The 24,916-nt window shown below is 42.3% G+C and overlaps 1 protein-coding gene across 2 annotated transcripts in view; it reads left to right on the plus strand.

Moving 5' to 3' along the window:
* The window catches only part of PDE1C (phosphodiesterase 1C), a 537,043-nt gene that overhangs the window by 443,363 nt on the left and 68,764 nt on the right, over positions 1-24,916 (plus strand). For both annotated transcript variants that reach the window (XM_075557555.1, XM_075557556.1), the window contains 7 exons: positions 8,044-8,144; positions 9,853-9,981; positions 11,621-11,722; positions 12,282-12,402; positions 19,917-19,998; positions 22,642-22,771; positions 24,546-24,721. In XM_075557555.1, the coding sequence (XP_075413670.1) occupies positions 8,044-8,144; positions 9,853-9,981; positions 11,621-11,722; positions 12,282-12,402; positions 19,917-19,998; positions 22,642-22,771; positions 24,546-24,721 (841 nt within the window). The remainder of the gene's footprint in view (positions 1-8,043; positions 8,145-9,852; positions 9,982-11,620; positions 11,723-12,281; positions 12,403-19,916; positions 19,999-22,641; positions 22,772-24,545; positions 24,722-24,916) is intronic.

Below are 24,916 nucleotides of genomic sequence, written 5' to 3' on the forward strand. Positions count from 1 at the left end.
CAGGTAAAGTCAGGGATGTTGTTGTTAAAGAAAGGGGGTATGTTGATTTTCATGAGCAGCCACCTTGTATGCCACTAAACACAGCACTGTATTTATTTTAGAGGCGACACTCTCGTTGCAGAAGTTACGGCAAGCTACACTGAAAGTAGAGCGGGTGGGCATTGGTGGTTCAATGGTGCACTTGTCGCCTCCAGGGCGGGAACCCTGGATTCGGATGCAAGTCAGTGCACTTCATATGCCATCATCACTCGTCTATCATTGGAGGCTGGCATTTGCTGAACAGGTTTCAGCAGCATGTCTAGAGTAGTCTAGACTAGCAAGAAAGACCTGGCGATCACTGAGTATTTCTCAAAACCCAGTCGATGAAAAACTTATGAACCACAAAGGTGCAATTTGAAATTGACCACGGAGTTGGGACATGAGCAGGCCACATTTCATTCTGCTAGGCGTGGGATTTCAATGATATAGGGATTTCAATGATTTAGGGAATGGCTACAGTGCAAATAACAGCAGACTTAAAGCATCAGAGCCAAGATGAATGGTCAACTTCTAAAGCAGTGCATTTAAATTTTAAACTATGCTGCTACACCACCTTTGACCTCTTATGTTTTATACCTCAGACTTCTCATGACTAACGTTCAAATGATTATGGGGAAGGTCAAAATGAATGCAAAAATGCACTTGGTGCTCATCTGCTCAGTATATTTCAGAATTGGACCTCCTCCTCCTTCTTCCTAGTTTGCCTTATTGTAGTAACTCTAACCTGTCCACCACAGGTGGGGCCAACAAGGCACAACTACCTGAAAGGAAGTGAAAACTTAGTTACTTATCACCTCTTGATTTGTAGTGGAACATTGTCTGATGTAGCACCCAAAGATGAGTTCCTCAGGCTTGTAGGCACTAAAAATACAACTGAGGAAGAACCGATGCCTCAAAGGAGAGTCCATCTACTTGGGCATGGATGCAGCAAAGCTTTTAGGACCTTCCTTGCTGATGTGGCAAGCTCAAATGAGAAGAAACAGTGGCAAACATCCATTAATAATCAGAGCTTAGAACATACCCAGTATGAAATTAGGAAAATTGGAGGTTTTCATAAATGAAATGGAATATGCATACATATCAGTGTCCTAGGCATCAGTGAGCTGAGATAGAGTGGTAGTGCGATTTTGAATCAGACAGTTATATAATCTACTACGCCTGGCATGATAAAGAAAAACGGCATCGCAGTCAACTTCAAAAATTACCATTTCAAGATCTATCTTGAAATGCAGCCCTATCAGTGACAGAATAATATATTTTCACAAGGAAGACTAATTAGCATGGCTATAATTCAAATTTATGCACCCACCACCAAACCCAGAGAGGTAGAAATTGAAGATGTTTGCAAATCTCCACACTGAAATTGATTTTTTAACATGCTATCTAGATACATGGCAATCTCTACTCATTCAAAAGAAAAGTGAGCTAATAAAGTGTGAAAATTATCCAACGATGTCATTGTTATCACAGAGAAGTAAGATTTTGCTGAATATAGCATAAAAATGGTTGTCGCAGCACAGCGACAGGGAATTGTCAGAAGGTCTAGCCAGATTCAGACTCAGACATGTAATGAATGATATCATTACTGATTTCAGATACGTGTTGACTGAAATCAGAGAATACCCGAAAGCTGTTGGCATGTGTTTCATTGATTCAAAGTCATTTGATTGTGTGGAGAACATTGTGAAGAAGAGGAAGTGCAGGACATTTCATTGTGGTCATGCAGAACCTGTCCACAGATCACAACAAGGGGACACTCTATGGTTTATGAGCAGGAAAGGCGTGTGTCGGGGTTGCGTCCTTTGGCCACACGTATTCACTCTGTGTATGCTGAGTACGTACTCTGAGAGACTGGACTCTATAGAGGAGATTGGAAGAAGATCGTTAACAAATGACACAACCTTTCCTACTGAAATCAAAAGAGGGCTTGAAGCACTTACTAATGAACATCAATGACTACTGCCGTCAGAGTACATTACACCTCGACATTAAAATAAAACCCCAAACCTCACAACTGGACCAATAAGGAAAATAATTTAAGTTGGCCAAAAGTTCTGTTTACTTGGGTCCACAATCATTGCCCATGGAAGCAGGAGTCAGAAAAGGAAGACATATTCCATTGGCAAATCTGCTGCAAATGGTCTCTTCAACGTGCTAAAAAGCAAAGATGTCGCTTTGAAGACTAAGGCAGGCCTGACCCAAACCTGGGTCACTTTGGGCACCTCACATACATGTGAAAGCTGGGCAATGATTCAGAACGTTCTAAGAAGAACTGATGCCTTTGAATGATTGAGCTGGTGAACAGTGTTAAATATACCATTAGCTGCTCGAATGAGGAGCAAAGCTGCCTGGGAAGAGGCATAGCCAAAAAGTTCCTTAGAAGTGAGGATGATGTGCCTTTGTCTCCTGTACTGTGGACGTGCTATCCGGAGGGCCTGGTCCCCGTAAAGAGAAATCATGCTTGGCAAAGCAGAGCGGGCCTGAAGAAGAGGAAGGCCCTTGATAAGATGGATTGATGCAGTACCTGCAACAGTGGCTCAAACGGAGCGACGACTCGGAAAATAACACAGAACTGAGCAGTGTATCCTTCTGCTGCACAGATAGCCCTGCTGAGTCAAGGCCAGGGACTGGCTCGTGGAGACCTAACAACCACTTCGAGCATAGATTTAGTGGGTACCTACTCTGTACTGTTACCACTGAACTATACAGCTATGAGGATGAGTCAGACATTGCTCCAGTCCTCAAGAAGAGGCTTAAGCGTTTATGCTCGTGCAAGTTGTCATTAACATAAACGTAACAGATAGTCGTCACGATGCACTACAGGCTGTGCTCAAATCAGCTCCTTTGCCATTTACCACTGACTTCTCATGATCAGTTCAGGTCACGTTCAGAATAATTCTTAAACCGAGAAACTGCTTCCCACCCACTCTTCCTTAGAAATGGAGTTCAAAGCAAAGGTCTCCCATTGCCAAGCTGACAGAGGCAGCGAGAAGCGGTCTGATGAACGGAGAACATACTGTTACTCTAACCTCTCATTGCAAACCCAGAAGGGAAGGTGCGTTAAATCATTTTAGTTTTATAAACTGTAAGGCACATAGGGAGTCCAAACATTCCATTGATAAAGTGGTGCCTGGGCTTCAACATCAACACGATTACTCACTGTGCTCTGTTTACATTAGTCATTACTGCTTAACTAAAGTGCTTAGAAGATGCTTGAAGCCTTTCAGACTTATCTACTTATTTATTGCCGTTTTCTAAGAGAAAGTCCTTGAAGAGAATTAGATTGAAGAGTTGTTGGACGAATAGATGTAAATCAGACCAGCTCCAGTCTGCTTTTGACTTAGGTCAAAAGAGTTCAAATTCCAAAGCTATCCTTCTCTACTGGCATTGCTTCCCCCCACTCTGCCCTGCACAATGCCGTATATTTTTCATCTTTTTTTTCCTTTTAGAGGGAGAATCTATGGGTCTTATGGTTTTCACAACATTTAGCATCCTATTTATCAAGTAAACAATTTAAAAACAAACAAAACCCAAGTTGTTGTTGCGTCAGCTCTGGCTGGGGGTATCCCAGTGTGCACCGGAGGGACCTGCTCCAAGAGGTTTTCAATAGCTGTGCTCTTTCAGCGGGGATTGTTGGAGATTGCCAGGCCTTTCTTCTGAACATATTCTACCCTTCAAATCTCTAACCTTCTAGCACATTAATAGTTTGTACCACTCAGAGAAACACTAGAAACTTTAAGGTAGCATGCAATTTTCAGAAGACACAACCTTGTGTGCTAAAAGTAAAGTAGATTTGAGGCACTTACTGATGAAGTTCAGAGACTGCAGCCTTCAGTATGATGTACAACTCCACGGAATGAAATTGAAATCCTCACAATCAATCCAGTAGACAACATCATGATAAAGAGAGAAAAGGTTGAAATTATCACGGGTTTCATTTTACTTGGATCCACTTCAATGCTCATTGAAGCAGCAGTCAAGAAATCAAGTGACACATTGAACTGGGCAAATCTGCTGCACAAAACTTCTATAAAATGTTGAAGAGCCAGGATGTCACTTTGGGGACAAAAGTGCGCTTGACCCAAACCAGAGTATTTTCCATTGCCTCGTACACATCTGAAAGCTGAACAAAGGACAACGATGACCGGAGAAGAACTGATGCATTTGAATTATGGCACTAGCAAAGGATACTCGCCAAATAAATCTGTCTAAAAGAGAGCACAGTCAGAACGCTCCTGAGAAGAGAGCATGGTAAGACTTCATCTCATGCAGTATTTTCAAACTGTTATCAAGAGGAAATAATCTCCAGAGAAAGAGATCAACTTTGTAGATCCCTACAGGAGCAGACAGCCTCTGCTTCCTTCTTTGGATTGGCTGATGGGTATAAAGTGCTCTGAATCAGAATGAACTCAATGGCAATGGATTGGAGTTAATGTCCCTTCTAGCAAGGGGAAATTGCTCATGTCATTGTTCTCTGGCTACCTGTGGTTATATACCTCCAGCCTATGTCTACCTCTTGTACATATGCACAGCTACAGAGCAAAATAAACATATATAGTAGTTGTAGCTCTCTATGAAACTGTGGGAACTATGATATGTTTAAGTAATTTTTGTTGGCTGAGTTGATCATGAGTGACTCAGATTTGTGTAGATGGTACTCTGTCTCCTATTCATATTATTAATTTAAATAGTTAAATTATCTTTGCATAAGTTAGAGAAAAAAATCAATGGCAGGAGTGAGGAGAGGGAGTCAGGGAGAAATGGGTGGGGTAGGATAATGGTACTTTGTTTATCTAAGAGATTGTCAACAAGTAATGTACTATGAAAGGCTGACTAATGAGTCACCCTCACACACCCTGATCTCAAATCTTATCCTCCTATAAAGCCATGGTAGTCAGATAGTGTGGTATTGGTACAATGACAGACACATAGGACAAAGGAGCAACAGTGAGAACTCAGAGATAAATCCATCAACCTATGAACACCTAGTCAATGACAAAAGGTCAAAACCTATTAACTAGGGAAAAACTAGTCTCTTTAACAAATGGTGCTGGCGAAACTGTCTATTCACATGCAGAAAAAAGAAACAGAATCACATGTCTCACCATTACAGACATGAACTCAAGATGAATGAAATTCCTAAATGTAAAACCTAAAATAATAAGAGAGATCAATCTATTGCCCTATTGTTATATAAAAATAGATTTATATATGTACATGCCTGTATTTAGACCTTTATAAATGCCCTTTGCTTCCTAGGTCTTTCCTCTATTTCCTTTTATTTTCCTCTTGTCCCACTATCACTATATGTTCCGTGATGCACACGATCGCTGCAGACAAAAGGAGTACATAAGCAAATGTGGTGAAGAAAGCTGATGTTACCCAGTTATCAAAATATATAGCATTTGGGGTCTTAAAGTCTTAAAGTTAAACAAGCAGCCATCTAGCTGAGAAGCAACAAAGCCCACATGGAGGAAGCACACCAGCCTGTGTGATCACGAGGTGTTGATAGGATCAGGCATCAGGCATCAAAGACCCAGATCAAAAAATCATATCATTGCAGACTGGAACCCAAAGCCAATCTGTAGACAATTGGACATCCCCTTACAGAAACACGACAAGAAAGAGACGAACCAGTCAGGGTGCAGTATAGCACCAATGAAACATACAACTTTCATCTAGTTCGTTAATGCTTCCTCTCCCCTACTGTCATGGTCCCAATTCTACCTTACAAATCTGGCTAGACCAGAGCATGTACATGGGTACAGATAAAAGCTGGAAACACAGGGAATCCAGGACAGATAACCCCCTCAGGACCAATATTGAGGGTAGTGATACCAGGAGGCTAAGGGGGAGGTGGGTGGGGAAAAAGGGGGAACCGATCACAATGATCTACATATAATCCCCTCCCAGGGAGATGTACAACAGAAAAGTGGGTGAAGGGAGTCAGTATAAGATATGTAAAATAATAATAATTTATAACATCAAGGGTTCATGAGGGAAGGAGAGTAGGGGGGTGGAAGGGGAAAAAATAAGAAGCTGCTACCAAGGGTTCAAGTAGAAAGAAAATGTTTTGAGAATGATGATGGCAACAAATGTACAAATGTGCTTGACACAGTGGATATATGTATGGATTGTGATAACAGTTGTAGGAGCCCCCAATAAAATGATTTAAAAAAAGAGATTTCAAGGAAATTGTGGAGGCAAAATTAGGTCCCTAAAACACAGCATACTTATATTATCAAACATAGCTACAAATGTTTAAATAGCAAAAGACAAAAACTATACAATTGGAGACTCCTAAATATTAGATATTTATGTAATCAAAAGATTTCAAATGGTTTAGCAGTGACTAAGTAGACAAGGGACTAATCTCTCAAATTAATAGAATACATCAACACCTCAATAACAAACAGGCAAATGATCCAATTAAAAAATGGCAGAGGGTTTGACAGACACTTCACCAAAGACCAGAGAAGACATCAAGTCAGTCAACAGGGACATGAAACAATCCATTAGAGAAATGCAAATCAAAACAGCAATGGCATATCCTCTCACGCGGCATTCACAGCACAGTTCAAAACAAAACAGAAAGCAGCAAGTGTGTATGAGCATGTGGGGAGTGAGACCCTACTTTGGGACTGTACATGGTGCAACCACTGTGGAAAATGGCATGGCGCTGCCTTAGGGAGTTGCCAACAGAACGGCCACACAATCCCCCGACCTCACGGTGAGACATTTGTCCTAGAGACATGAGAGCTCTGACGCCAAGAGATATATGCCCACCATGTCCTTCACAGCATCGTTCACCATATTAAAAAGATGTAAACAACATAAGTGCCATCATGAATTAATAAGCAAACTATGTTAGGTTAAGACAATGGAGCGCTAAGAGCAACAACAAAACCCCACCGGTATTAGCGTGTAAGTGCTCCATTTAGGTTTTATACAGAACACTCAAATAGTAGAATTACAAATGTTCCGTTGAGGTTACTTTGAGAAAGAGGTTTCAGAAAGAGACAAAGAAGGAGAAGAAGGAAGAAGAGGAGGGAGGAAGAAGAGGAGGGAGGGAATGAGGCACGAGGAAAAGGGAAATTGGAGCCACCCCTTCCACAATGTCAAATTGTTGACTCTTCTCCACAATTGTGTTCATGAGACGGTGAGACGCAAGTCGTGCTTCTCATCCTGGGAAGGTGAAATCATGTGTGTGTTCTTCGTAATGATAATAAACGCAACAGAAAAAAAATTCCATTTCGACCAAGCTCCCAGATGATTGCTAATTCTGTTGGCCCAGAGGATGCTCTTTGAGGAAGACTGACTTGCAGCCAATTTGGTGGTGTGTGTGGGACATCAGCAGGCATGGGATGAAAGGCTGTGGCGTTTCTCCCTTTGCCTCTATCCACAGTTTAGGACAGTGGTTCTAATCTTCCTCATGCTGCGACCCTTTAATGTAGTTTCTCATGTTGTGGTGACCCCCCCCCACCAACCATAAAATTATTTTCATGGCTGCTTCAGCACTGTCATTTTGCTTCTGTTATGGATTGGGCAACCCCTGTGAAAGGGTCATTTGACCCCCAAAGGGGTCGCGACCCACAGGTTGAAAACCACGGGTCTAGTAAATATTTCTCTAACATAGGATATCTAGTAGCTATCCCACAACCAGACACTCAATTTTTGGTTGCTCTTGATTCTTCCCGTTGCACTGAAATTTTAAATCTTTTATCTTTCTTTGCTTAGGAACTTTTTAAAGGGGATCCATTCACAATCTTTTTCCTGGAAAAAAGAATGACCTGTTCTCTTTCCACCTTGCTGGGCATGCTGCTTCCAATGGCATCTCCCCCAGCCTCTTTACAGAAAAAGGCGTTATTTCTGTCTGTCAGAAAGCTGGTCCTTGGCAGTCGCTTGCCAGCTGCAGGGGGAGAGGCAGCGCTGTGGGGGTGCGGTCAGGAGCCTCTGCCTGAGAAAGAGACAGGCGATCTGATCGTTCTGTACTCTCCCTTTCAGAACTGGCTGACGGAGCTGGAGATCTTTGCCATCATCTTCTCAGCTGCCATCCATGACTATGAGCACACCGGCACCACCAACAATTTCCACATTCAGACGCGGTGAGGAGGCGGGTGTGTTTGGAGAAGAGGCGAGAGTGGGGAGGGATAGAGATGTAGACACGTCAAAAGGTATTCGTCACCTTTCTTCTGCAGAGCTGCTCCATGTTGATTACCTGGGGAGCAACAACAACAACAAAGAATTTGTAAACATGACATCAACCCGAGAGGCTTCCATCCAGGCTTCTGGTTTATGAAAGGCATTTGATCCTAATTCTCAGGTGTTATTTAAATCTAGCGTGGGTGCCTTTTCCTCTTCTGTTCAACCAGCAGCCATTTGCTTGTTTGCTGATTGACATGGTCTGCATAGTCCACCTGTTTCGAGGGACTATGGGGAGTTTACATACAGGCCCAGGTGCCATGTAAGTTAGATCAGTGAAGACGAGTTGGCACTAATGAAGCGCTCGGACTCTCTGATCTCTGGGGTGCTGGTGAGATGCTCTCCTCATTCTCCCGGGTGTCCTGCTTGCTCATCCCTGCCATTAGGTTTGGAGAGCTAGGTTGTTGGATGCAGGCCACTGCCACCCCAGGCCACTTGTGCAACCTCCCAAGTGAACTACAAAGGAAATGCAAACCTTTTTCAGGATTCAAGTGTCTCAGACTAAACCTCCTAATCCATTAAAAGACACACACACACACACACAGTGAAGTTTATATATTTTTCTTGCCAGCTATGGGTTTATCTTTAGTATTCTCCATGTAGAATTCCAGGTGAGTAGTCCCTGTCCATGGTCATTTCCTTTAGCTTGAAATCTTACTTACTTCCTCCTGACTTTCGAACTTACCTTCTCCAAAGACTGTGATGTGGCATAGTGCTTATGCATGGGGCTGCAGACTGCAAGGGGCTTTCTAATCCCATAAAGTGTTGTATTCTTAGAAACTCATTGCGACAGTGCTACCCTGTTACAGGGTCACTGTGAGCTGGCATCAACTCGATGGCAGTGAGAGTGAGTGAGGACCGTGCTATGGAATGGGAGAGGCTCTGACAGCAGGGTTAGGGGGTGCGGATAGATGGAAAGGCGAAGAGAGAGAATATTACAGGGAGAGTGGAACTTTAATTTAATGTGACTTAACTTAAATTTAAAACACTAAAATCGCATCCTGGCCTGTGATTAGTGACATTTATTTGCAAAATAGTCTTTGAGAAAGGGCCTCATAATTGTCTCATATGATTCTTAGGTTCTAAACTGCCCATTTTCCACATCCGGTTTTTCACGGCAACATTTTAAGATCAAGCTACTCCTACAAGAGGCGTCTTACAAACTATACCCACCAGATGGCATGTGTGTGGAGAAGTCCAAAACAAACAAACACAAAAGCAAATAGATCAATTGACTAAGATGAAAAATCATCAGCTAAAGACATTCTAGTACATACCGGGGGATTTGGTGTTACTCATATTTAAAAAAAAACCAGATGGGATAATGATTCAGGTAATAGAAATCTATCTATAGAACAATTTCAGAATGTTCTCAGATTGGAGATCACATGTCACACCCATCTATTGATATTAAAATACCCTGCATGGATGTTTTGATAATTGTGCCCAGAAATGTTACTTTTAGTATTCCATTTTGGGTAGATAGAACAGACTAGGACAAAGATGATTTCCATAGAGAGAAAGAGAGATAGTCCATCCCAGCTGATGACAGTTACTTGGAATAGCCCCGGTGTGGAGGCTCCTAAACATTTTGCTTGGCTTTCTGTGCAGATCGGATCCAGCCATTCTGTACAATGACAGGTCTGTCTTGGAAAATCACCATTTAAGTGCAGCCTACCGTCTTCTGCAAGAGGATGAGGAAATGAATATTTTGGTCAATCTCTCAAAGGATGACTGGAGGTAAGGATGATGCATATGAGAGAGCTGGAGGTCACGAAAGGAACTGAGAAAGATAGATGCTCCTAAGGATCAACCATCAGCTATTAGACCTAATTATGATCACATGATACAATGCTAATGTAAAAAAAAGCACAAAATGACAGACTATCAGAAAATGAAATGCAGTAATAATTCTTGTTCTAGTATAAAATATAGAAGATATTTGGGAGTAGTTATAAGACACATGGGCAACAGCTGTTTATTGAAACTATAGATACAGTTAAAGAGAATCTAAGTGAATTGAGAGACACTGCTTCATATAGTGGAAGATGCTGTCTTATTAAATATAAAGGCTTTCAAGTTTAGCTATAGATTCAACACAATCCCAGAAAAATTAGGCTATCACTTGCCAAGGTTACTTGAAAATGTATGTATAAATACAAACAAACCTATTTTTTAAAAGAACAAGGTTAGAATGTTGATTTTACAACACTATTGAGTAATCAAGAAGGTGGGTTATTGTTGAAAAAATAAGCTTATGGGTTCATGGAACAGAATTAACAGTTCAACATTTATTCCTATAATAAATTATTATTAAGATAGATAAGCCTTTAATCAAATAAAGAAAAATAATCTCATCAAATGATATTGAGACCACTGTATACTCAATTGGGAACAAATGATTTTGACTCCTGCCTGGTGGTGTAGTGATTACCAGTTGGGCTGCTAACGACGAGGCCAGCATTTCGTAACCACCACTCACTTTGCAGGAGAAAGATAAGACTTTCTACTCTCATAAAGAATTACAGAATGCACTGATGAAACACATAACTATCCTCTAGTTCTTTAATATTTCACCCCCTTACTATTATGGTGCTAGTTTTGCCTCATTGATATTGTTAGACCTGTGAATGCTCATTTGTATAATTAAGATCATTCAATACATGAAATCCAAGATAGATAAAACCTTCAGAAATAGTAATGGGAGTAACGATTCCCTGAGGATACTGGAAAAGGGAGTGGGGAAGAGGGGAGGGGGAACCGAAAGCAGTGATGACTGTATGGCCCCACTCGAGGGGAATGAATAACAGAATTGTAGGTGAATGGATACATTGGAGGGTAGAAGTGGTTGGAGGCTGATGGAAATGGTCTGGATATGGGGTGGTGTTTTCAAGGGTACTCAACGGTTGTCAAGTTTATGCAACTGTTAAAACTCATGAGTTATACAACAGGAAAAGAGTTGTTGATATGTAAATTAGTCAATAAAGTTGATTTCTTAAAAAAAGAATACCTATACCAAAAGAATGATATGAATTATCCATCATCCTCTGAAGACCATTTTCAAAATCATTGTCTCTTAAAGCTTTGAATCAGTTGAGAAAGTCTTGCTTTATACTGTTCAGTTCATTAGAATTTTTTCCATTGAGTTAATTTTCCAAAAATATGTGTATTCTCTATGTAGCATTTCTAATAAGTGGTCTTAAATTATTAACCTTCATTTTTTTCTCATGAAAAGCTCACTAAAAGGCTCAGAATAGATAGGAAGTGTCAGAAATAATTGACTGCTTGTATTAGAATTGACAATTAAGGAACTAATTTTTACTTGTTTTTTTGGCATTGTTTTAACGTTCCTCTTTTTTTTCCCGGGTGTCCCTGAAAGGGAGTTTCGAACCTTGGTGATCGAGATGGTGATGGCCACGGACATGTCCTGTCATTTCCAGCAGATCAAGGCAATGAAGACTGCTCTACAGCAGCCAGAAGCGTGAGTGGGCCTGCGGCGTGGTGTGCTTACAGGCGTTCAAAGCGGGGACATGGCCATGACCTTGTTGAGTGGCCTTAAAGTGGCCACGCTCAGAGGAGAAAGCAGGAGAATTGTACATGCCACAATTAGGAATGCTTCCATTGGAACCAGTTAACAGTTTGCTGGATAGAATTTAATTATTTCCTTTAGCTTGTAATTATTTCAATTAGAATTTTAAATATTTCCCATTTGGAATTTGAGTTATCAGAATTCCAATCCCGGAAAAAGGAACAAATGGAAAGTCTTCCTGGAAAGTGCCTCCTGGATTCTCCCTGCCCCTTCAGTTGACACAATCATTTCAGAAATGGTTTTGAATCAGATTTGTTCAATACAATATGTTCATATTGAGGTGCTGACTCTACCAGCCATAGGATACAATGGTACCCTTTCAACCATTGAGCTGGACTTGGATTTGAGGTGGAACAGTGAGAAATGATTGTAAAAGTAGTAGATTTCTCTCAGCTCTTGTTGATATTCTGCAGAGTTGAATCAACATGTGCTCATTCCTCTGGGTTTGCAGAATTGAGAAGCCGAAAGCTTTATCTCTGATGCTTCACACAGCAGATATTAGTCATCCAGCTAAAGCGTGGGACCTTCATCATCGCTGGACCATGTCCCTTCTGGAGGAGTTCTTCAGACAGGTAACATGCTGTGGGACCAACCAGTTCGTCATCACCGGACCGTTTCTGAGTGTCATCCTCTAGCCAGGCTAAGAGAGCAGCACTAGTGAGATTATAAGGATCTGTGGGGAGAGGAGGCGGCTATGGCTTCTTTTGCACATAATGTAGTCCTATGGTGTTTCAGTCGTACCTAATTTCTGATTAGCAGATCATTACAGCTTTTCCATCGGTAGCTTTTAGTTAAAGAAAAGGTATTTCCTTGTGGCGGTGTTTTTTTGTCAAAATTCCCTTTGAGAATCACTCACAGACAAACACACATTTTGACGATCACTTTGAATCCACCTTGGGGTTAAGGTGTTGAACTATAACTCATGTCTCAGTTATATCATTTGGATCATTTCGTTCCAACAGATAAACCCACGTTGTAAAACTCCAAAGTCACATGTGGCAGCTTGGAGATGGGCACTTCTCTTGTTCCAATTATTATTAACTTGTTCCAATTATCTTCACACTTTACACGGTCTTGAACTGTGTTTCCTACCAGAATAGCCATGGTCTGCAATGAGTATAAGCCAAAAAATCACACTTCGTGCTCTTGAACCAATTCCATCCTAGCGAATCTACAGGGAAGAATAGACGGCTCCCGAGAGATTCTGAAATGATAAATCTTTACGGGAGTGGACAGCCTCATCTTTCTCCCATAGAGTGGCTGCTGAGTTTAGACTGCCGCTGCTGCATTAGCTGCCCAGTGCTTATTTCACAAAGCTCCCAGGGTGCCTCCCAATGAGTATTCACAACTTTAAAATGAACAGATGCGTAGAACTAGAGACATAGAAAGGGCAAGGCAGGTGTAGCACCAAGCCTGGCATCTCCCCATACTCAGGCATATGTACCCACCTTCTCTCGACAAGAACTGCTATTAAAATATGTACTTTGGAACACAAGGTCCTGAAGTTGAAGGTAAAATGACATATCAATTGTGAGTCATCAATATCTTTTCATTAATTCCATAAGGGGAGTTCACAGTATGTATTCAGTGACCTTTAAAACCCTCCTCACCAACACCAAATCAACTTCACTTTGTAGACTGGCTGGCTACTTTTGTTCACTGGCTACACAGATTTTTAGGAAGTAAATCACTTTGTGATTCTGGTTTGAATGGAGAAATTGTAAGACTTCTGTCTGTTCCCCCTCCCCACCTGAAGCTCTGTATGATATCAAAGAATAAAATGGAACTAGAGTTCACAGCACATTAAGTACCAGGAGACCATGCTAAAATGTACTGTTACTGAGTCAATTCTGACTCATTGTGACCTTATAGAGCAGTTGTTCTGACCCTTCCTAATGCCATGACCCTTCCATACAGTTCCTCATGTGGTGGTGACCTCCAAGCATAACATTATTTCCGTTGCTACTTCATCACTGTAATTTTGTTACTGCTATGAGTCAGGTGACCCCTGTGAAAGAGTGGTTTGACCCTCACCGGGGTTGCGACCCACAGGTTGAAAACCACTGCTCTAGACAGAGTTGAACTGCCAGTTTTAAAGACTAAATCTCAATGAGATCAGAAAGTCTCATCTTTCTCTCATGGGGCAACTGATAGGTTTGAACTGCTGACCTTGGCCTGAGGAGGCCAATGTGGCATCCACGACACCACCCCGTTTCTATAGAAGGCCTTAGGTGTATTTTATACCCCAAGTAATCTGTGGCCTAGGACTACAAATCACTCTTTGAGTCCTTGTGTTCTTGCCTTTCTGTTTTGTTTTGTTGGTTTTTTTTGAGATGGGGAGAGTTTGAGAGTAAGTTGGCCCATATGTTTTGTTAAGACCCTCCCATCATGAAATGCCCTATGTCTCCTTCACACTATCTATGGGAACATGCTAATACATGCATGCACACGTGTACCTTTAGCTTCATATGAACACACCAGCAGGCTCTCTGATCAGCATTTGAACTTTTCCCCTTGCTGTCACTGGTGTCACCCAGTCAGTCTCAGAGGGAACTAAATGACATCCAGGGCACCAGAGATGTACACGCTTGGCTCTGCAAACAAGGATGGATTTAAAGTCATCCTGAATCTGGGGCTTGATTCAAGTCATCGCTCTGATTTTCCAATAGTAGTGAGAGAACTTCCTCCACCGCTCAGCCCCTTTATTATAGCCTTCCTTTGATATTGCTTTGGTGACCAACCCCCCTATAGCTATCGGTGTTCATTCTGCGACCAAATGTCATCTTGTAGCTAGTCCTGTAAGATTGAGATATTGAGTGGTTCCTTTTTTTCCTTTTTTTAATTATGAAGGAGTGAATGTGAGAAATTACTTAAATAGATGAGCATGTCTCTCATAAAGGAAACCTTGTTTGTATGTCCATTTTTGTCGCACTGAATGCCATGTGCTAGAGGCAATGGGAAAATAGCCATATTGAATTTCGTGCCCCTGGGGAACTGAATGTTAGCTCACTGGACTGGAACTATGTTTTAGTAATTATGGCTCAGTAAATTATTTTTATTGACTTAATATCTTAAGCCAGATGCCGTGAACCTATGTAAAGAGAAATGTTGCCTCAGCACTTTTCTATAGATTTTAAATGGAGTGGTTTAAATGAGAAATCTCAACGGGATGATCAGGTCTTTTCAAAAATTACACTCGCAGACTTGGAATACTTTCCAAAATAAGGGCATACATATCCTTGGTGCTGGCGAGCCAGACCACCCACGATTCGCTAAAACAGGAAAGACGGGCTTCAATTTATAAACTAGCACCTTATAAATTCCAACCCACCGCCTCAGGGTGCTTCGGAGTGAAATAGTGACTTGAGACAGGTATCCATTTGCCTCTCTGGTGAATGTAGTGGTTTCAGGACCTTCAGGTCCGTTTCCTTTGTCCGGCTCCAATGCTGTTCGATTTTTCCAGCATCTGGCCATTCTTTAAGTGTTCTTGGTGTCTTCGGTTATCTCAGTCTTTGTTCTTATTTCACGCGTGTATCTTTCCTTCCCTTTCTCCCTGCGGTGTTAGCTTCTTATTTGGTTATTTCACTTCCCCTTTTGAAATTGTGAACTAGGCGGTGGTGTTTCCTTTTGTGCCATAACACTGCAATTTGTATTTCCATTTTGATCAACTCCTTTCTTCCGCTTGCGGTTACTTTGCTCTTTTGTTGTTAGCTTCCTGAGTTGGATGCTCAATTCATTTCTTTTCATTCGTGCCTGTTTAATATGAATAACTGAGGCTAGGAATCGGCGGGGTTGTTCCTTATCGTGAATCACATACCCTTTGAAGCGCCAGGTGCCCACAGCCATTGTTAGTGTTCTATAATTTGACTCAAGAGCCGTTTCAGAAGCGGCATTCATTTAGCCGTTAATGACTTTCCACTGGTAGATAACTTGGCTTTTACTTTTGTAATACGTTTGTAGTTTGTTGAATTATGATGAAGGAACGCTTTTCATTGTTTGGAATTCATCGTGGAATTTGTTTGTCATCCACAACATAACCAACTTTTCTGACTGTTCATTATCTTTGGAAAGTAGATTTATTGTCTACTAACAAGGTATAGAGTTCGAAGGCATTAGCTACACTCAAGCACACCTATCTTATTGTTTATATTATTAAGCATTTTATATGCTTTAAAAATTGATCTACCGTCAGCTCAAGGGTGTTTTGATTATTTCCCATTTTTAAGAAATGCAATTTCCCCTTCTTGACTGTTTATTCTGTTACTGGATCATTGCGGTGTTAACTGTTAGGTCTTCCTAGTTTAATGTACCCCTTATCACACATTCCTCTTCTTTAGCTTATTTGGCTTCCTTTCTCAGAATTCAAAGTTGACCGACATTATAAATCTTACTCCAGCCTTTACATAACGTTTTATTTTGTTTTCAATTTTTAACCCTTTGTTCAGTTTCCCTTTCCAATCTCTTCTGCGCTGCTCCCAATGCAATCTGCACACCTATCCTGCCCTGTCCTGATTTCGTTTTTCACCTCTTTGCCGAGCTCTGCCGGTTTGGGGCTCCCTGAGGTGGTGTTCTTGATAACACGGGGACTTTCTTTCCGTTCGTGGCACTCGGTGTGGCCCTCATTGCTATGGGCTTAGTGGCTCCGTTTTCCTGGTGAGTGTTCCCGCCCGTTCTTTTTTGTTTCTTTTCCTCCTGTTGCTGTGTTCCTTTATCTGTTCCTGTGAATCGCCGTCTTAGAGCTTCTGTGTTGTCTGTGGTTGTTTTCCTGTTTTCCTTTCCCTCCCCCTCCTCCTCCTCCATCCTTCTTCTTCATGTCATTAGTATTCTTTGTTATCCGTGTGTAAAGCACATTCTTTCTAGACCAGCTCTTCAGCGGAGCTTCCTGCCAGGAAGAAGCCAGGGCGGAGGTCTAAGCTAGCTGGGATTATCCAGGCAGTCGAAGGGCTGCTCCCATCCAGTCTGGATCTTCCTCCCAGTCCATGAGCCTATGACTTCTCCTTTATTGCTTTACGAGGCCCTAGTGGCAAAATGGGTTACACAGTGCACAGCTAACCACAAGGTCAGCGGTTCAAACCCACCAGCTGCTCTGCAAGAGGAAGATGAGGTTCTCCGCTCCTAATGATTTCCAGCCTTAGGGTCGCTCGGGCAGTTCTACGCGGTCCTGTGCAGTTGCTGTGGATCAAGATCGACAGGACGCCAGTGCTTTTATTGTTTGTCTTGTTCTTACTGTTTAGGGCTCTGGGTAGTTTTCTTATACCTGCACATGCCATCCACTCCAGGTTTTCTCAATAGGAAACGCTGAGTATTTCCCCCATTTTCGAGAGCTTTATGGAACTAGACTCTTCAACAGTTACCTGAAATTTGCAGCAACTGGTTTCTTCTCTGAGCAGCGTGTCCCTCTGTGATTTTCCTAGTATTTCATAGCCCTTTGTCATATCCTTTCGATCCCAGATGAAAGATACTTTCTAGGGTTTGCATTCACATATCTTCTCATTCTGCTTATTTCAGTGGGATAATTTCTGAGAAGAAAGCACTTTAATGTGCTATCCTGAATCTAATAATTTTCTAATGCTTAGTATTTGTATGTGTTCCCTGGGTAGAGAAGAGTGTATATTGCCGAGTTTTGTTTATCTTGATGTTTTGTTGTCTTCTTCAGCATGTACTTTTTCTTCTCTCCACCTGAGAAGGCTCACTTGAGATGTTATCTAAGAGGCTTACACAGCGATTGCCTTGACAGATGTTACCTACCTTGTGAACTTACAGTGCAGAAAGACTCTTCTTTCTCTTGATGAGTTGCTGCTTACTTATTGTAACAAACAACCCCCCAGATATTCAGCAACACACATGACATTGAGGTTTACCAGCCACTTATGTAAAGTAGAGAATGAGGATTCTTGATTGACAGGTGTCTCTCCATAGGAGATAACAGTGATTTTAGACTCAGACACTATCTCTACAACAAGTTGATTTTCAAAGTGCTTTTCCCCATGAATCCAGAAAAATGAGGAAGAGCATGGAGAACTAATGACAGGAGATTTTATAGGCCAGAACTGTGGTAGCAATATTACCTTTCCCGTCTACTCGCCTAACTAGTCCTAGTTGCCAGGGGTTCTGGGAAATGTAGTTTAGCTGTTTGGACAAGAAATGGAGGTGGGATTAGAACATGTTCTTAATTCTTCTTCTTCTTTTTTTTAAGCACAAGGGATGAAATTTATTGGAGCCCATATGGGAAACCCTAGAGGTGCCTAGCATACCCTACTGTGTAGGCATGCCCAGCAAAGGGTCCCACCACTCAATGTACCCCCATGCCCCAGAGGGACTCCCCTTGAGCCGAGAGCCAAAGCCCCAGGCATGGCTGTGAGTGGGGATGCTTAATTGTTCTTTAATCGATCCTTCCAGCTTGCCTGTCATAAATGTCTGAATGGCCACAGGAAAATGAGTGTTTATAACCAAATTCATCTTTTTATTTATTCAACAAAAACTCATTGCCTTCCTTCTACAGTGTGCTTTAGCAGTAGGGATGTTCTTTACCCCTAAGAGAGGAATGGTTATTTATGTTTCTCAATTTTCCTGAAAGGGAAAAAAAGAGTGACTTAAATAATAAATTTCCTGTGCCATCTGGGGCTTTATCATGCTTTGAAAAATGTTGCCTTTTTCCGTTAAGAAGAAAGAGTATAATTAACTTCACAAGGCCTATAGCTGTGGAGCCAGGCAGTATTGTGTTATCAGGCATGTTGGTTCACCTGTAGAAGTACATTCCTCCTGTTACTTTCACCACTCCTCCCTTGTCAGTGTGCTTGTCCTTTGAACAGAATTCAGGATGGCCACTGTATCAAAATAGCATTTCCCTTGTTTAGTCTATTACACGTGTAAGTCCACAGGGTTGGAAACATTGCAATATCATGCACACAGGTTTTTTACAATTGGATATAAATGAATGTTTATACTTCAGTAATCAAATTAGAGGCAGCTCACCACCTCTCCATCTTAGCCCCACCCTTAAAAATACATGTTTGGAAACTGGTACAATTCTGGTACCAATTGTACAATTCTGTTTGACATGATTAAACTACAGAAGGATATGAGAGTATGCTGATTATAGAATGATGCTTTCCTGTTGCTATGGTTTATTGTGCCAGCCTGGCCGATAAACACAAGTAGGATTAACTAAAGGGCAGAGGGATAAATGGCTCGGTGAGCCTTGCCTTGCTTGTTCTGTGCCTCAGTTTAAAGGGGTACACTACCTGTGGGATGCCTAGCCTGTGGACTGTGTCACTGTAGGTTGAGGTCCCTTTAAGCCCACACGATTGGAATGTTCATCTCTGGAGCTGGGGACCAACAGTTGATGACAGTTGGGGACCTGCCTTGCTGTTTGCTGCCTGGATATATATAGCCCAGCTCTCTCTACAGAAGGGGACTGGCAACTGGCAGCTCTCAAGCCTTAAAGGACTGCTAGTATCTCACTGCCTTATAATTTAACTGTTAATTTCTTGTATTATCTATCTGTATATAATTTAACGGTTCATTTCTTGAATTATATATCTATCTTTATAAATATATTTATATATAATTACTAGAAATCTGGTTTGTCTCTCTAAGGAACCCTGTCCAATACACCTGTTTTCTCTTGACTTCCTTTCATTATGAACGAATGCCATGGCTAAGAACCCAGAGCCCTAGCTCCCATTCTGCGTGCTTCTAGGCGGAGTACTCTGGCTTTAGCAAGGCCGCAGGTTGATGCAGACAGCTCGCGAAAGCACGGGGATTTTTGCCTCCCATGTTGGCTCCAGACTAGGAGGCACGCAGCTTTTCTGCTTTTCCTAGGGGGACCTCGTGCTGCCCAATGAAGCTTCTTTTTACAACCGCCTGTGCCTTTGCAGTCGGGTGGAATGATTGGACCCCAGAGGGAATTCAGCTTTTGGGTGCGCTTTATGCAGATGCGCAGGACCCGTGAGGACTTATTACATAGTGTGATTGAAATCCTTAAAGGGATAATCGGTGGGCCATGTAGCAGGTGGAGTTGCAAAATAAAACCTGAGTGGTTCATCCTGGCACCCTTTATTGACTGCACCCTCCTGTTCCCTAGGGTGACAGAGAAGCGGAGCTCGGGCTTCCTTTTTCTCCTCTGTGCGACCGAAAGTCCACCATGGTTGCTCAGTCGCAAGTAGGTATGTGTTTGCCGGCCCTGTGGATGGAGGGAGAACTCAAACAGAAGGAGAAGTCTGTAGAAGAATCAGCGGTTCCCTGCGATTCCTTGGCTCGAGACTGACTCCATCCCATGATGCTGTGCTCCTGGCCTCGCCCGGTTGGGTCGATGCAGCCACTGTCTCCATCCTTCTCCCTGGAATGTGGCTGGTTCATTGTATCAAGTACGAAAAGCTACCATAAGTTTACCCTGGACCTCCATCAGTCCCTACCAAGAGAAAAAGGGACATCAAATTTACAGGGAAATGACAAGGGTCATTGCAGTAGAAACTGGTTCTACGGCAGCGTCTACGCTCCACTCAGTATTGGAAGTCAGCATGGTGTTTCTCTTTACTTGTTCCTGTAGCTCTGTGCTATACCAGGACCATGGCGAGGAGGACCGTACTTCCAGGAACGGTCCTGTGAAATGTGTTCTTTCCCTCTCTTTCTCGCTTTCCTCTTTCTCACTTCCTTTAGTTTCTTTCTTTTGATTTTTTTATTCCTTTTTTTAAAAGAAAGGATAAACTTTTTTTCCCTGTTCCAATAATTATGAGAGAAGTACATTGACATCCTACCTTCTTAGCTATGGGGGAGGGCACCTCTCACCTTCCAGAAACTAGCCCTGCTTGCAACACGTTTAAAATCATTTAAAATATTCGGTCTACAAAGATTTTTAAAAAAAATTTGCACGCCTTCTGCATTCTTTTGATAACAATGTACTATGCCTTAGGCACTGAGCACTCTATAATAGATGTTATTATAAACAAAGACAAACGAAACCTAATCCTTACTTCCATTAAGACAGCATCATTATGAAAACATCATGAAAACATCATACATTATGAAAACATCATCCATTAGAGTGCTTCAGTGTATGGTAGCTCTTTGTACTTGATACAATGGGGTACAAACAGTGTGGGGACATTAGTACCAGAGAAAGCTTTAGGAAGGGCCATGCTTGAGTTGAGTTCTGATGAGTAAGTGGACATTTCTAGGCAAATGGCGATGTGCTTTAAGGAAGGTCAGAGGTCCTTTACCACGTACAGACTGGGGAAACTTGGACGGTCTAGACTGGCCAGCGGACTGTGGTTCTAGATGGAAAGAGCAATGAGTGAGAAGTGGAGGGCAGTGAGACACGTCTGGAGAGAAAATCAGTCCCAGATTGTATAATCTATTAAAAATATCAGATTCTTATTTTTTCTGAGGGAAACTAGGCACATCTGAAGAATCTTAAGTAAAGAGTTAAACCTATGGTCTATGGGCCAATTCTGGTCCACCACTTGTTCTTATAAGTCAAGCAAAGCTTTATGGAAACACAGCTAAGCTCACACATTTTCATATTGTCTATAGCTGATTTCTTGCTATAACAAAGGCAAGCAGTTATGATAAAGACCATGACCTTGTACAGGAAAGGGTTACCAGCCTCTCTTTAAGAGAGACTCGCTGGCCAGCAGTGTCCATCATTAATGGAAGGATTTTGAGTTAGGCTAGAGGCAAGAAAACCAGGTGAGCACCACCTGCAGGATTACAGAGCCGGGATGATGTGGGACAGCGAAGTGAGGTGGCCGGTGAGATAGTAAAAATTTGCCTGGATAAAAAGTTAAGATAAAGGCAGGGGTGCGGTATTCATCTTTAGCTTCTGCACACCTGTCACGCTGCGGGGCTTTGAACTGAGTCAGCCCAATTCAGTCATAGCCAAGGAAGTGACACCAGAACAGACCCATGTTGTTAAAACTCTAAAATTTGGGTGAACTGGAGTGATAGCCTGAACGGGAAGAAACATGGACCGTGGCTGTGCTAGTATGTCTAAGCATGCCCTCCCATCTCCTGCCCCAACAGAACAGAAAACAGAGGTTTAGGTCAAAGATGACACCCTAACCAGTCAAACCATGTTGAATGTGTGTTGCTCTCTGCAGTTTAACCAACAATCTAATCTCTCTCATTGGACTCCTGAGAGGGCTCGCGCTGCCTCTTCAGCTCATACATACATATTTTTCATTCTAGCTGTTATTCCTAATAACCATTTAAAAAATTCTTTCAATTCTACTTTCTTTCTGTGACCATGACTGAACTGGTTCAAAGCCCTGTCCCATTGATTATTAGACAGCGGGTGTTGAATGTGTATTTTTAAAGCACTTTATTGAAATCTTTACTGAAAAGTCATAAAAAAGTTATATTGGAAAATAGAACTAACACAATGTTCAAGTAAGGGAATATGTGAAGTAAGACCCATTCTCTTTCCTCAGCTGGAGCTCATTCTGTGGTCTTTATTAGAATCGTTTTAGGTTTACAGAAAATTGAGCAGAACATGGAGGGAGATACACCCCCAGCCATACACAGATTCCCTTATAATGAATGTTTTATTCTAATGCGGTGTCTGTTATTATTGCTAGACCAATAGTGATCCACCATGATTAACTAAAGTTTGCTGTTTACACTAGGGGTTTTATTGGGTTGTACAGTCCTGTGGATTTTGGCCCAGGCCTAACGCCATGCACTGGCCTTCCGAGTACCCTGCAGAGTCGTTTCACTGCCCTCAAAATGCCTTCGCTTCTTTTCCACTTGGCAAACGTGGGAGGGCTCAAGTCCACTTCTAGTTACCCTGAAGCGTCACTCTTTCTCCTCAGGCTTCATTGATTTCATCGTGGAGCCCACCTTCACTGTGCTCACGGACATGACCGAGAAGATTGTGAATCCTGTCATTGAGGACAATGCCCAGCCCGGGGGACCTGTTGGGACAGGGCAGAGGCGTTCCAGGTCAGTGGAAAAGTACGGTGTAGTGAGGAAACGTTGCCCTGCCAAAGAGGATAGAATTTTTCTTTTGGTGGGGTGGGAGTGGCCGTTCAGACCGATGCTATTAGGTCTGATCACCTGTTCATGAGCTAATCGTCTGCCTTGTTTAGTGCTCAGATCAATTGAAATTACAACAATTCGTACTCTCTTGGTTGGCTCATGACCTGTTTTCCAACATATGGGCAGATACTCGATGCTGGTACCCCTGTCTTTTCTTCACTCTGCATCTGGCAGCATGGGCCATATCACTTTACTTCTGTGGCCACACAGTCTTAGATGCTTGCTCCAGGTAGGCCGGGAAGACAGTACCACCGAACAGAATGATTTCAAGAAGTGGAACTGACCTTCACTTCCGAATTCAGAAAGCGAATGCAGCAGAGGGGGTAAAATGAACGCATTAGATAAGCTCCTGCCAAAACATCACTAGACTGAGTGTGCAGGCTGGTGATAGAGCGTGTGGAGTGGGAATGCCGGAGTTAAGGATTTTGACCTTAGCACTTATGAACTACGCACCCTGGGACAGGTTGCTTTGATTTCTCCATCTGAGAACATGTAAATTGTAATACTAAAAGGTTGCTGGGAGGATTCATGAATTATTCATCACATGTAAAACACCCAGCACACCTGGGGACCAGCTAGCTACTATAAAACAAATGTTTTGTGTCTCCCAGTAATACTACTCTTTGTACTGGGAGCCCCTGCGGGGAGCAGTTAATGCCGTCCACTGCCAATTCAAAGGTTAGAAGTTCATGTCCACACGGAGGCGTCTTGGAAGACGGCCTAGAAATCAACTACCATTGAAAAGATTTTGAGAGTTTGACTCTGAAATGCAATGGATAGGCGAAGAAGGAAAGAGCAGGAGGAAACACAGGGCAAAGCAGGAGAAACGCTGAGACAGGGTGAGATCTCAGGGATTCTCGAGGTGGATGGACCCAGTCAAAGCTACTGCCAAGGAAAAGAGAAGCCACTGCCCAAGACCCCCAGCAGGTCTTTGAGCACTGCGTTAAAACACGCTCTGCTTACCCAAGCAGAATTATTAGTTAGGTGGCAGTGGATTTGTATTCATGTAACTTACTGTTTTTGTGAACGGAAGTATATGAGAGATAGTTCTTTCCCCCCAGAAGATAGCATTCTGGAATATTTGCAAGTTTGCCCCTTTAAAGCATAAAATAGTGTCTATATAAAGAAATGTCTATTTAATGATATATTCTCCCAAAATTACCAACTTGTCCCTCTCCATTTCCCCATGACCTTGGGCATACTGGAACTTGAAGAGACCTTGAATATCATGGAGGGTGGAATTGAATATCATGAATATCGTGGAGGGTGGAATTGGGAAGAAGGATTAAGTTGCTGAATAAGTTAGGGATGTGATCCGATTGGAGGCAGCTGGGTAAACTGGAATCCAGCTTAAATCCAAGTTCAAATTAATTAACAGGAGTGTATCGCATTAATGTGAGGGCTATTGGACCACACTGAGAAAGGGAATAGAAAAGATCCACATGGGAAAAATATGAGGAATATCAAAACTCATGAGGATGAAATGTTTTCTTTTTTTCATTTTGAAGCTTCAAATTTTCCCACCTGGCACACTTGGAGTAGGAAAACTGCGAGCTTCAGGACCTAGTACTTCACAGCTCTGACTTGATGAGTGCTCATCACGTCTCCTTTGGGAATGGGCATGGACACTCACTTTCCAAACACTCATACTCCCCTGTGTCTCTTTTTCCTTCTCCAGTTTGAACAGCATCAGCTCATCAGATGCGAAGCGGTCAGGTGTCAAGAGCTCTGGGTCAGAAGGAAGCGCTCCCATCAACAATTCTGTCATCCCTGTGGACTATAAGAGTTTTAAGACCACCTGGACAGAGGTGGTGCACGTCAACCGGGAGAGATGGAGGTCCAAGGTGCCCAAAGGTAAACTCGTTACTGGAGGAGCTTCCAGAACATCTACCTACACTCACTCGAAAGCCACTCTTAGAGCAAGCATTTATTTCCATCCCCGATTTTAAGATATTCCAAGTTAAGTTACATGTTAAGATGCAAATTCGAATGGCTATATATGAGAGTCTGCCATCATTTTGTCTTATACCCATCTAGCATTCGATACAT

This window comes from Tenrec ecaudatus, chromosome 9, assembly GCF_050624435.1.
Source record: "Tenrec ecaudatus isolate mTenEca1 chromosome 9, mTenEca1.hap1, whole genome shotgun sequence".
NCBI lineage: Eukaryota > Metazoa > Chordata > Mammalia > Afrosoricida > Tenrecidae > Tenrec > Tenrec ecaudatus.